We start from the raw sequence: 15,046 nt of genomic DNA on the forward strand, positions 1-15,046 counted from the left end.
ATAAACATTATAAGGTATATCATCAATAAATACAAACCATAGGTATGCTATGCTTTTCATCAGAATGCATAATTGACTTTGACTTATTAAAACTAGTAATTAGCATACAGGTATACAATTCACAATCATGCTATATCTTTAGGTTTCATCATTTTCAACAAAATCCTATATCTTTCAGTGTATGTGACTAATGGGAAGCATAAATACTATATTCAATAAAAAGGTTTTGTTTTCTATAAGTTATTCAGTAGGTGCATATATAATATTATTGTGTTAACTTTTTGCTTGAATTTTGTAGCAAAACATCCTTTTACAAGTTAAAAAAATCAAATGTACCTTTAAAGAAATATGCTTTCTCCTTGCCTTGGTAGTTATTGGCAGGCAAGGCAAAAGCGGCATCTATATCATTTGGTATGTTCTTAAATCCAACACCAATGTCCCGAGGATAGTCCGAGTCCACAACGCCATCTGAAAATCGCCAGTACTGAGTACCCTACAGCACCAAGAGAAAGGTATGAGGATGTGATTCAGGAATGTAACATAAGACCCAACAAAATGACATTGTCTACAGAGTATGGTCTGTCAGGTACCTGCAGATTATTACTGTGTGTAAAAAAAAAATAAAAAAATTAAAAAAAATTAAAAAAAGGAGGACAGAACGATGTCATTGAATTAATATACGGAAGTTTAGACTTCATATTTCACTGGCTGCATGCTTGTTCCATGTCAGTGGCTCACTAGGCAATGATCCAGGATCAAGATGGTACATCCAAAAACAAGTCAGATAGACAGCTTTCAAATCTCTACCACTACAGGGACCCATTCAATGGGCCTAGTATTGGAAATATATGGCCTGGCATGATAATTTTTCTATTTATTGGCAAAGATTAGCATGAATTAGAGTAAGAGGTGCATTTCTAGCTCTTATTTTGATATAAGAGGAAATGCTGAGAGGCTGCTAGATCCCCTTTCAGTGAGGCAGGGATGGTGCTTGGCTGTTATAATTGGGTAGGGCTTAATTGGTACTGTTGCCAGAGCTTAAAGTAGAACTAAAGGCAAACTTTTTTTTTTTTTTTGGATAGAGTAGAGTAGAGCACTATTACCCCTGTCAGTTTTTTGTCATCTATGTCTCATTGGGGAGACATATATATATATATATATACATATATATATATATATATATACATACATATATATATATATATATATATATATATATATATATATATATATATATATATATATTGTATGTACATGTAGGTAGTCATAGCTAATTATTACTTGCTCTGCTCCCTACCTTGAGTTGCGATACAATAGTTGCTCTTACTTGTGCTCTTTCTTAGGCTGGCTCTACATTATACAACTTTCTTGTACAATTTCCTTATTTTCCTAGATTTACCAAAACCATATAATATGAGCTTAAACCAAAACACTGTCAATTTGTAGCAAACAGACAGGCCCTTGTAATACATAGTTGAAGCTAAATCAAAAGGAAATTGAATAAAAAAGATCCGAACCCAACACATCATATTCTTAATATTAGCCTGTTGTAACATGTACTTGTGTTAAAAGTATCATGTTCTCATTGTATTGCTTCCTTTGTGTGAAATACCTGTTGATCCTGCTAGTCCCCCTGCTCTCTTATTTCAAACTGACCATGCTAGGCATGAGAGCACACCCATCTCAGAGTGATCAGTTTTTTAATAGATTTTTTTATTGAATTCCAATGATCGCAACATCATGTTGACTTTTGTCTGTGACTGCGAAAAGATTTCCTTTTTGGACCTCTCAATTGGTATTAGAAATCTGACCCCTCGTTACCCACACCTATTGAAAAGAGACTTCGGCCAACACTCTATTACGAGCGGACAGTCATCACCCACAATGGTTGAAGGACAGTTTCCCAGTGGGCCAATTTCTCCGCATTAGGCGGAATTGCTCTAATGCGGAGGACTATAGGCGGGAAACTGATGAGTTATTCAGATGCTTTCTGAAATGTGGTTGTTCCCATAAACAAATTAGCGAAGCGAAAGGCAGCAGGTCGGGATCGCTCTGCCCTTCTAGACAAAACAAGGAAAATTCCCATTACTCCCCCTCCAACTTCCGATCCTGGCCCAGTGAGAATTATCACACAATTCGGTACCCATTGGGATATGGTTAGATCTATACTACAGAAACACTGGGGGATCCTCACCAATACTCCCAGCATAGCACACATAGTGGGACCTTCCCCCAAGATGGTGGCTAGGAGAGCTTGAAACCTAGGTGATAGCCTTATCCAGTCTGAACACATTAAAAGTATGGACACTTCTTGGCTGTCCCAATTTCTGAGAAGTAAGGGGATGTTCCCCTATGGGTATTGCCAGGTGTGCCCATATGTACATAGGACAGCTACCTTCAGTGACTCCCAAAACAAAACCAGCTTTCAGATAAAAAAATCTTGTCAATTGTGCCACAACAAGAGTCATTTATATGATTACTTGTTCATGCAATAAAATGTTTATTGGCAAGACAAAACGTCAGTTTAGAATTCGTCTGGGAGAACACATGAGAGAGATAGCTGAAAAAAACCTGGTTAAACCAGTGGCCAGAAATTTTGCCCAGTTCCATCAGGGCAAACTGTCTGGCATGCAAGTTAAAAGGTATTTATGTCCTCAGCCTCTCCCCTAGGAGAGGTGACATTGACCAGGTTTTACAGCAGAGGGAAAACTGGTGGATCTTCCAGTTGGGCTCTCTTATACCGACAGGCCTCAACACTGAACTAAACCTACAACCCTTCCTGGCAACCTAAGTCACTGTCCCCTAGGGATCATTCCAGATGGTAAGGTGACTTTGATCGCCATGCCAAAAGATGGCGAGAGGTGTGCATTATTTGTATTACCTGTATGTTTATGGGTACAATGTATTGGCACACATACATGCGTACCAATCTGTGGCCTGTTTTGTGTGTCTTTGTCTCTTTTTTCCATCCCCCTTGACCACATTCCTTTCCCTCTTTTTTCCAGGTCTGCCTTTTTATAGGGGAGACTATCCTCATTGCTACTGTTTTCTTTGTTCCAATGTGGAATAGCACTAGATATTTCATCCATTACTATGATTATATAGACAGTAACGACAGCCAGGATCTATGGTAATAGTGGATAATTCCAGGTCCTGATACCTTAAAATTTTGGTATCCTATTCTCACTTGATACCATGCTTGGCCTTTTAATTATCTTATCCTTATCTATCTAAGTTATCTTTAGAAGGGATGAACACTTTGGAATGAAATAAATCTATAGCTGTATGGGTAAGCAACGACCGACAAACCTCAGTAATTTGGTCACCACACAGATCTGGGGTTGCTCCTTTAAGAAATCCAATTATCCGATGAGTGGACACTCTTAAGAAGGAGCCCTCATACGCCACCAATATGTCCAGATGAAGCTACACACCCCCTTATGTGAAACGTGTTGATGTCACTTCCGCCCGCATGCCACGATATGGCGGTATCCCCCATAGGTGCTTGAGAGCCCGCAAACTGACGGGAGGATTATGATCACACGATCGCGGTGAACAGAAAGGAAGAAATCGGACGTGCATGTCCACGGACTCTGCTTGTTATATAGGTGATCAGCCTCTACACACAGCGCTCCCACAAGAGATACCTTTCGGATGATTTGAGGACCTTGCGGAAGCAGAGCATATACAAAGGAACGTACCACTTCCAGAACATAAGACGCATGTATCCGCAATGGGGACTGGTAAAGTATTTTGGTTGTTTCTATAATTGAATAAACCTTGATTATTAGCTGTTTATGCTCACTGTTGAATGACAAGAAATTGTTTATTGGGAACAGATCTACATCAGGATGTTCCGGACTTTTGGCAGCCTACAGCAACACTGATTCACAGTGACATATATATGTACTATTGAACTTTGCTGCCATTGCCTATATTCTCTTAGCTGTCCGGTTCAAGCGGCTAAAGGTGTTAGATATACATTATATGAGATCTTCCCTATATTGAGCCTTTAGGATACACCATAAATGTATTATCATCCATATCCCTTCCCTGCCCTTCTTCTCCTTTCCTAGGCTCAAGCCCCCCGGGGGATTGGTGTTAGCCTATCTGCCACACTTAGGCATTTGCTGGACACTCCACAGTGGTGGATGGCAAGGCTGACACCAATTTCCTTTGCGTCCGGAGGCTATTGTTGTTATTTGTTATATGTTGTTTTGTCCCCCCATTTTTGTGGTTGTTATTGTCGAACCCACCCGGGCTAGTCAGCAATTTGTACCAGGAGTAGTCCAAGGTTGGGTTTTCATCCTTTTATCTATATGTTTTGTATATACCAATAAAATCAACATTTTTATAAGAGATTCACTACGTGTATTGCCCTTCAGTAAGCCCCACCTTTCTCTGTCCCCCTCTGTTTGAGATACTTTTTATAATTGTTCTTTTGGGGGTTGAGGTGCAATCACAGTCTTTTAGGTATATACAATCCCTATTGTAGTGAAGCCTCTTTTCTTTATATTTATTAAATCTTTCATCCAGTGCTGCACTGTTTCTGGATTCTGAGTCATGGAGAAAGCAAAAGAATTGTCAAAGGATCCATGGAAAAAGGTAGTTGAACTGTATAAAACAGGAATTGGATATAAAAAGGTATCCAAGGAATTGAGAATGCCAATCAGCAGTGTTCAAACTCCAATCAAGGAGTGGAAGATGAGGGGTTCTATTAAAACCAAACCACGGTCAGGTAGACCAACTACAATTTCAGCCGCAGCTGCCAGAGAAAATAGTTTGAGATGCAAAGAAAAACACACAAATAAATTCAGGTGAAGTACAGTACATGTGGTGTGGCTGTTTCAAGATGCACAATAAGGAGACACTTGAAGAAAGATGGGCTGCATGGTTGAGTTGCCAGAAGAAAGCCATTACTACGCAAATGCCACAAAATATCCCGCTTACAATACACCAAACAGCACAGAGACAAGCCTCAAACCTTCTGGCACAAAGTCATTTGGAGTGATGAGACCAAAATTCAGCTTTTTGGCCACAACCATAAACACTATATTTGGAGAGGAGTCAACATGGCCTATGAAGAAATTCCTACTGTGAAACACGGATGTGGATTGCTGATATTTTGGGGATCTGGGAGCTACAAATGCACAGGAAATTTGGTCAAAATTGATGGCACGATGAATGCAGTATGTTATCAAAAAATACTGGAGAAGCATTTGCATTCATCAGCCAGGAAGCTGCGCATGGGACGTACTTGGACATTCCAACATGACAATAAACCAAAACACAAGACAGCAGAAAAAAAGTGAAGGTTCTGAAGTGGTCATCTCAGTCTCCTGACCTTAATATCATTGAGCCCCTCTGGGGAGATCTCAAACGTTTAGTTCATGCAAGACAGCCCAAGAATTTATAGGAACGGAAGGCTTTGTGCCAAAAGGAATGGGCAGCTTTACCATTTAAGAAGTTAAAGAGCCTCATCCTTTTACTTTTATTTTAAACTGAATGGGTTGTTTTACAAGGCAAGGGTACACAAATCCTTTATTAGAGCAGTTGCAGCTATTATAGCATCCTGATATAATGGTGCCACCTGCTGCTGATATTAGAAAGCAGAGATCATATACAGTATAATTTAAAAGAAGAAATAAGCACGTTTGTTTCCTGTTAACTACATTGGAGGAATATTTTTGGCTGGGCTTTACACACTTGTTATGCTTGCATGCTCCATCTGTCTCTCTACTGACCATCTTAGTGTTCCACTTTCCCTTCCTGTTCTCCTTTTTGGATCACCTCCTATTTACTGTCAGCATAATTGGAAGACTCCAATCGTGGTATGAGCTTTGCACCCTCAGGACTCCAACTCCCACTCTGTTCTCCTCTTCGCTGTTACGTTCACCACATTTCAGTGTTCATTTTCTTCCTCTATGGTCACTTCTATGAAGCTTTATTGTCATCTTGTACCCAACTGGAGTCTATAGACTCCAGAGTGATTGCATGCTCAGAATATAAAGGTAATGGGCCATCAACATTTAAAGCAAGCACAAAGCACACATCAACAGAGTACACACAGTTTGAAAATGCACAGATAAAACACAAAGAGTAAGAGCATGCACAAAAAGACCACACATAGGGTGTTATTTACTAAAGGAAAATCCACATTGCACTGCAAGTGCACTTGAAAGTAAAGTCGCTGTAGATCCGAAGGGGACATGCAAGGAAAATAAAAAACAGCATTTTAGCTTGCACGTGATTAGATGATAAAATCAGCAGAGCTTCCACTCATTTCAGACCTACCCCTTAGATTTAGAGCGACTGCACTTCCAAGTGCACTTGCAGTGAAAAGTGGAGTTACCTTTTGTAAATAACCCCCATAGTCTGAGAAAATGCATACAAAGAATGCACACTATCTCACAAAAGTGAGTACACCCCTGACATTTTTGTAAATATTTTATTATCTATTTTCATGTGATAACACAGAAGAAATGACACTTTGCTACAATGTAAAGTAGTGAGTGTACAGCTTGTATAACAGTGTAAATTTGCTGTCCCCTCAAAATAACTCAACACACAGCTATTAATGTCTAAACCACTGGCAAAAAAAGTGAGCATTACTTTACCTAATTGTTTGGGCCCAAAGTGTCAATATTTTGTGTGGCCACAATTATTTTCAGCACTGCCTTAACCCTCTTGGGCATGGAGTTCATCCGAGTTTTCACAGGTTGCCACTGGATTCCTCTTCCACTCTTCCTTCATGACATCACGGAACTGGTGGATGTTACAGACCTTGCGCTGCTCCACCTTCCATTTGAGGATGCCCCACAGATGCTCAATAGCGTTTAGTTCTGGAGACATGCTTGGCCAGTCCATCACCTTTACCCCCAGCTTTTTTAGCAAGGCAGTGGTGGTCTTGGAGGTGTGTTTGGGGTCATTATCATGTTAGAATACTGCCCTGTGGCCCAGTCTCCGATGGGAGGGGATCATGCTTTGCTTCCGTATGTCACAGTACATGTTGGTATTCATGGTTCCCCCAATGAACTGTAGCTCCCCAGTGCAGCCCCAGACCATGACACTCCCACCACCATGCTTGACTGTAGGCAAGACGCACTTGTCTTTGTACTCCTTACCTGGTTGCCGCTACAAACGCTTGATACCATCTGAACCAAATAAGTTCATCTTGGTCTCATTAGACCACAGGACATCCTTCCAGTAGTCCATGTCTTCAGCAAACTGTTTGCGAGATTTCTTGTGCATCATCTTTAGAAGAGGCTATTGCAGACCAATTTGATGCAGTGTGTGGCATATGGTCTGAGCACTGACAGGCTGACCTCCCCACCCCTTCAACTTCTGCAGCAATTCTGGCAATACTCATACATCTATTTCCCAAAGACAACCTCTGGATATGAAGCTGAGCACATGCACGCAACTTCTTTGGGTGAACATGACGAGGCCTGTTCTGATTGGAACTTGTCCTGCTAAACCACTGTATGGTCTTGGCCACCGTGCTGCAGCTCAGTTTCTCAGGGTCTTGGCAATCTTCTTATAGCCTAGTCCATCTTTATTTAGAGAAATAATTATTTTTTTCAGATCCCCAGAGAGTTCTTTGCCATGAGGTGCCATGTTGAACTTCCAGTGACCAGTATGAGAGTGAGAGCGATAACACCAAATTTAACACACCTGCTTCCCATTCACACCTTAGGCCTTGTAACACTAACGAGTCACATGACACCGGGGAGGGAAAATGGCTAATTGGGCACAATTTGGACATTTTCATTTAGGGGTGTACTCATTTTTGTGGCCAGTGGTTTAGACATTAATGGCTGTGTGTTGAGTTATTTTGAGTGGACAGCAAATTTACACTGTTATATAAGCTGTACAATCATTACTTTACATTGTGGCAAAGTGTAATTTCTTCAGTGTTGTTACATGAAAAGATATAATAAAATATTTACAAAAATGTGAGGGGTGTACTCACTTTTGTGAGATACAGTATAAAGAAATTGAACACACAGATAATGCAAACGGAGAATCACTTTTGATGAGATGTGTGCTAAAGTGCCATATTACTTAAGCTTATGCTGTGTTATTATTATTATTATTCTTTAGGTATATGCATACATCCTCCATCTTTGTGAAATTAATTTGGCATCATTGCGCACAGAATGGCAATCAAGTTATACTGTAAATTTGCATGTCTGTAAACCCTTACAAAACATTGTTTACAATAGAGTATTCTAAAGCATTAGATAAGCAACATAACTAATGACATGTACATGTAATAAAAACTCACTATTTTGAAATGACTGTACAAGGAATGGGCACACTTTAATAATACAATTAAAAGTTAGCATTTATGACCTTTACATCCTGCTATATTCTTACAGAGATTTGTCAAACTATAATATAACGAAACTATCTAAACAATGGTTATTATTACATTCACTGTGCCCTTTCTTGAAAATAGGCTGGCTTTGTGTGTTTGCAGTTTGCTATCACCAATTTGTTTTTATTGGGGATTTTTCGGGTATATTCGAAAGTTGGCATCTGCATCAACTGGCAAGCAACAGTATTCAAATGTAGCTTTTAGCACAGCTATTTTATGTTTATGATTGATTCATTATTTCACATCTCACTGCGAATGCAAACCTCTGGAGTCACATCATGCCAGCTTCATGCATTAGTGAAAATGCTACTGACAACCTCTAGGGGGCCTTTTATACATTATCTATCCTCTCAATGCCTGGCAGTTACATGAAGTTCTTATCAACATATAGTAGCTTTTTTCCTTTTGTTAGCAAATCTGAATCTGAACAGAAGAGTTTGCAGTGTTACTAATTAATGTAAAACACAGGTATGAAATAAGCAATAGACGGTTTGCTCTTCCTGTAGGTGTTGGTGTGATTTTCAGACTTTTCACTGGTCATGTTGTTGGTTAGATACAACTGTATAGGTGCAGAAATTGCTACGGCTGGTTACAGTTTTAACACATAAAACAGAAACCTGTTACATTATGCCCATGAAAACCAAAATTTTTTGCTAAACACTTAATATGGTGAATTGGAAAATAGAAAATTAGAGAGCAAGGAATGTTAGACTAAAGGTGTAGATCTGTGGTCTTCAACCTGGGGTGTGTGTTCCCCTGAGCTACCTTGACACATATCAGGGAGGACCTTAGGGGCTGCTTGGTGAACAGTAGTTTCATAATAGCTATGGCCACATTATATTGTGAATGCAAAACTCCTTCCAACCATGAAGTGGTTAAAGCTCAAATCTTGGCTCTGGGTTAAACCCTGGTGGCCTCTCAGCAGTACTTTTGTTTTTCTTGTATACTTACCTTTTCAGACTTCTTCAGGTCAGTTACATGGTAGGCAGGGGTCTCTAACCTTTTGCCTCTTTTGGTGGTGGCGGGTAGTCATCAATGAAGCAGAGACATTATGTTGTCAGTAGCACTTTCTGCAAAGCTGCAATGCTAGTTTAGGATGTCATGGTGACACCTCAGGGGGCCATGACTTCCTGCAATAACAGTATGTCCTCAGTGTTCCAGTTTGAATGGTGCTGGACAATACAAATAAATTGCTGCAGGGGCAACACTGGGGAAGAAGGGGGTATTACATACAGAGCTGCTTTTTTATTTTATTTATTGATGTGGAACCTTTAAAAAAAGAAAAAATAGATTTTTGGTTGTTCCCAGAACAAAAGAAGTGGTGGCATCCCCCTCCAGTGATAACCAAGAATTTTTACAATGGGAGACAGATGGCAAAAATAAACTTTACAAGGGATTTAACCTTCTCTTACTCCTTCCAAAATAAACACAAAGTCTTGCCTTTAGTTCTACTTTAACTGTCCTAGGTTTGATAAGAAAAATCAACCAAAAATTATGTTGTTTTTTTTAAAGCTAAAGTGCATTGTAGCACGATAGAGAACATAGGAAACAAGAAAAATTGCTTATCTGTTATCTGTTCAAATTCTGGCAAAAAATATTTTGGCAAATTTATTGTCAATTAAATATTTATAATAAAAAGAAAGAGGAAGGGTAACTCTTCTAATGCTTGGTTCACACTTACAGGTGCGATGGAACATTTCCGTACGCTCCTGCATGCTGCACGTAGGGGAGCTCATTGATTTCAAAGGGCTGCTGTACACATGAGAAATGTAGAAAGTTCCTGACCCTTTTCCAAAAACAATTAATGGCACCACTACCGCGCATCTGGGGCAGCAGGTTTCTCCGCATGTCAGGGAAGCTTGTGATTTTGCGTACATTCCCAACATGCATAGATGTGAACCTAACCTGAAACAAGGTAAGAACTTGGACGGAAGTCACAATTAGCTCAAAATAAATGGCCTGGTGATAACTGAGACAATGACCAGTCAACAGAGTCTTTTAATGTCTTCCACAAGAGGCTATTAAAAAAAATATATATATATTGTATATATTATTAAAAAGAAATGTTTGAAATATGATTTCTACTTTTGTGGTGGGGAAGCAAATGGATTTTCAGTCTGTCTAATATGTGTCCAGAAAGCAATAACTCACTGGAACTTTGTTTCACAAAAGTACATTGAGATAAACAGCTCTCTAAACACAATCTTCAATCTGTTTTGGACCCCTCCAAACCTGAGACCTTCTGTATATAGGACCCCACCACACAACAATTGCTGAAACAATGGGATTTATTCAGATACTCAAGCAATTTAGTTAGGCCACAGATTATGCAATTTTCTTTCTTGCAACCACGGGTTGCAGGAAAGAAAATAGCTTGATTCACCCATCAACACATTTGGGGGAGTACACTTTGTTTCCTGATAGCAGCTATAGCCTCTGGCACTAATCGCATGCCAAAAATCTAATTTGCTTGTTGTACCCAAGTCAATTGATGGATCGACTTGGGTGCAATCAGCCAGCCTATAGATTTGATCCATCTATGGCCAGTTTATAATCCATCATTCCGCCCAGTGTACAAGAACCCCCCAGCATTCAGCTGGTGCTCTGTGAAGGGCATCAAATGGGTCTATTATTTTTTCTTGCTGGATGATAACAAGTAATTTTCATACCTTCAGAAACACTGCAAGATTCCCCATATAGAGCTTTTCCATTATCACTAAATTAATTCTTACTTTACAGCCAGGTTAGGCTCCATGCACACTGGATTAAAAATCGCTGCTTGTACAAGAGTTTTGTGTTATGTAGAAGCAGCTCAATGTTATTCTATGTGTCCATGAACATTAGGATGATTAGAGGCATGTTTTGAGCTCAGCATTAAGAGGCAGGGGAAAAAAACTTCTGGTTTGCGTTTCTAAATGGAGCTTTCTTGCAGAAAAAATGCTAAACTCTCCTATGCTCGTCTAAACTTTCTACAAAAACACTCTATACGAGCGTTTTCTTTTGCCAATGCAACTGGCATTTCTTTTTTTTTAAGCCCAGTGTGCATGGAGCTTTAGGGAGAGTCATCGTCTCTATTTGTCCTGTTTATTGTTATCGTATAAAGTTAAAGTAAAAGAAAATCCCAAATTTTGTTCCAGAAAAGTCAAGGAAAAGATGCAAATGTAATAAGGCCTTGTGCTGTTGATCAATGTGAAACCAGTTAAAATAAGCAGCAAAAATGCATACCTCCCAACTTTTGAACTTCAGAATAAGGGACACTGTAAGAAGGAAATGACCTGCGGCGCTGCAGAAAAATGTGGGCATGGCCAAACTCTTAACAGTGGGAGGGGCTTAAGGGATGTGGTTAAGCAAAACAGAACAAATCCTCCCATGCAAATCCCCCCTCCCATCACAAATCTTTTTCCCTCACCCTTAGCATATGTCCTCCTCCACCCTCCCCAAATCCCCAGTCCCCGCACAAAACCCCCTTCTTCCCTATCCCAGCCCTTATCCCCATGCCCCTCAGTTCCCCCTCAGCACAAATCCCCCTCAGTACCCCTCTCAGAATAAATCCTCTTCTACCCCCCAATCCTCCATCCCAGTACAAAAAAGATATTTCGCCTTTTACATCAGGTCAGGTTAATGCAATCCAGCACAGAATTCCCCCTTACATCAGAGTCTGCAGGGGACCTCTGTGGACCCTGATGTAAAGGGGACCTCTGTGGACCCTGATGTAAAGGGGAATCTCTGCGGACCCTGATGTAAAGGGGAAGCTCTTTTGATCTTGATGTAAAGGGGAACCTCTGTGGATCCAGATGTAAAGGAGAACCTCTGCAGATCCTGATGTAAAGGGGACCTCTGCGGACCCTGATGTAAAGGGGAACCTCTGTGGAACCAGATGTAAAGGAGAACCTCTGCGGATCCTGATGTAAAGGGAACCTCTGCAGACCCTGATGTAAAGAGGAACCTCTGTGGACCCTGATGTAAAGAAGAACCTCTGCAGACCCTGATGTAAAGGGGAACCTCTGCTGACCCTGATGTAAAGGGGACTTCTGCTGACCCTGAGCCCCCCTTACATGGGAGTCTGCAGAATTTCCCCTATATAATGGTCCACAGCATACTCCCTTACATCAGAGTTGCCCTTTAGATCAGGATCTGGCAGTACAGTCAGTGTCAGTAGTGTCTAGTCTATGTAGTAAACAGTACATGTGTTCCTATATCCCAGCCCTCCTCCCGGTGTATACAGCTCCCCCTTACCTGTCAAGCCCCTTCATCCCTTTGGTGTCACAGTCTGGTCCATTTAATCCATTATATCCTCAGGTTCTACAGGCAGCCGTCTATCCAGCTGAGCGGCACCGAAGCTGTCATGTTCCTGGGCCCCAGGCTCAGCTCTTTCTCATCCCTGGGCAGTGGGGGACAGGGTGGCAGCGGATAGTGTGCAGCTTGTCTCTCAGAGCCAGCACCGGGCTGTGCTCATGAGAGAAAGAAGAGGGAGCCGAGCGGACGCACATCTCTAAACTTTTGTCGCTCCTGTTTAACTCACTTAGACGCACTTATAAACCCAAATGTTCTACCTTTTAACTTTGCAGCGTGATGAGAGCACTGATGTCAGTTGTCTAGCTGTGCTGTTTAGTTTGTGTGTTACCTGTAACATGGAGAAATGTCTAAAGACAATCTATCCAAGCAAGAGCCGAGAGCCCGTGGAGAGAAAGACAGCGCATCCCCACTGACTGAATGAAGGGGTTCAGGTAAGCAAAACAGGGGGGCCAGGGGGCTGGTGACTGCCAGGTGTTTTTCACCTTAATGCATAGGATGCATTAAGGTGAAAAAACATGTAGCACTGACTCCCGAAGGAGCGGCTGAATTTATTGGGCTTACCATTACCTTCTTCACCTCATATGCATCTAGGGGTTTCCTGAGGTAGTTGGCACAAAAACTGCAGAGACTGACAACTGACCACTTAAAGGTATTTTTATTTGCAAAAAGTAGTTAACAACACAGTCTCTCAACATAGAATCAGAGGGTTTAGGGGAAAAGTCCAGGTACTCTTAATGTTAAATTCAGTATGAAACAGTCTCTCACTTTGAATAAATCCAATAGCCATTCACAACTGGATCCTCACCCTAATTGGATAGTCCTTCTCTCACAAGGCCTAGCAGCCAACAGGGTGCTTGAGTCAGGAATAAGTCTCTGCCACAGACTTTGCTATAGAACACGTGAGGGAAACTTGAAAGCTTGTAGAACACTCGTGTGGTACCAGTATCTTGCATCCAGTCCGGCGATACCGCACGAGATTGGATTCACTTAGGTCCTTAAACTTGTCCAGGCTCTTGTTGAGAAGCCAACCCTTGCGTGGCATTCTCCTGAAGAGTCCTCCCCTGGATAACTTCACAGTTGCTGGGCCTCTCCTCTAACCGAGACGGCACCGGACCACCTCCGTATCCTCCTTTCAGTTTGCTTGCCTTGGGCTAGCCAGCCCCGAGATGTAAAGTTGGGTGGATCCGCACCCCAGGCCATGGATGTACTGGGGGCTGGTCAGGAGGACCAGGACCATGCAGTCAGAACATACTTCTGGACCGGAACCCCGAAACACGTGACATCCGCACCTTAAGTACCCCCTCCCAGAAAGCACAGCAAGAGCAACACTCCCACTGGGCTGGTTCCGAAAGAGATTAACCTTAATGCACCCAGCTAGACTGTGTTTCATGCCTGCCAAAAGTGACAGCAGAACACCCTGCAGTCCAGTCAGACTGATGCTGAGGTCAAACATTTAGAACAATTAGACCCAATTAGACCCAAACCAAACTGCGGTTTTAAGAGTAACATTAAATTGCAAAACATATAGCGCATGCTCTTCAGAAGCTGGCGCTACAAACACAAACCTTTACAACCCCTTTAACCACCTCAATACCAGGCACTCAAACTCCTTTCTGCCCAGACCAATTTTGAGCTTTCAGTGCTGTCGCATTTTGAATGACAATTGCGCGGTCATGCTACACTGTACACAAATTACATTTTTATAATTTTTTCCCCACAAATAGAGCTTTCTTTTGGTGGTATTTGATCACCTCTACGGTTTTTATTTTTTGCTATTTTGAAAAAAAATGTTTTTTTTTGTTTCAGTTTCAAAACTTTGTAAATAAGTACGTTTTCTCCTTCACTGATTGGCACTGATGGGGATGCACTGATGGACACTGATAAGGCGGCACTGATGGGCACTGATGAGGTGGCACCAATGAAGTGGCACTGATGAGGTGGCACAGATTGGCATGGATAGGTGGCATGAATGGGCATGGATAGGCAGCACAGATGAGCATGGATGGGCACTGATAGGTGGCACGGGTGTGCACTGATAGGCGGCATGGATGGGCACTGATAGGTGGCACGGATGGGCACTGATAGGCGGCATTGTATTGTATTGTATTGTTTTGTACTGATGGATGCCAATCAGTGCCAAACAATAATGCATGCCAATCAGTGATGGCCATTGTGGGCACTCATTGGCATCCATTATGAGCACTGATTGGCATCCATTGTGGGCACTGACTGGCCTCCCTGGTGGTCTAGGCTGGCATCCCTGGTGGTCTGGTGGCATCCCTGGTGGTCCAGAGTGGGCATCCTCAGGGGGGCTGCGCTGATAATCGATCAGCACAGACCCCCCCTGTCAGAGGAGCAGCCGATCGGCTC

The 15,046-nt window shown here is 41.7% G+C and overlaps 1 protein-coding gene across 1 annotated transcript in view; it reads right to left on the reverse strand.

Moving 5' to 3' along the window:
* The window catches only part of VTN (vitronectin), a 46,891-nt gene that overhangs the window by 12,369 nt on the left and 19,476 nt on the right, over nt 1–15,046 (reverse strand). The window contains exon 5 of the mRNA XM_077480596.1: nt 337–493. Within this exon, the coding sequence (XP_077336722.1) occupies nt 337–493 (157 nt within the window). The remainder of the gene's footprint in view (nt 1–336; nt 494–15,046) is intronic.

This window comes from Lithobates pipiens, unplaced genomic scaffold (genome assembly GCF_037356315.1).
Source record: "Lithobates pipiens isolate NorthernLeopardFrog02 unplaced genomic scaffold, aLitPip1_a1.2 Scaffold_16, whole genome shotgun sequence".
NCBI lineage: Eukaryota > Metazoa > Chordata > Amphibia > Anura > Ranidae > Lithobates > Lithobates pipiens.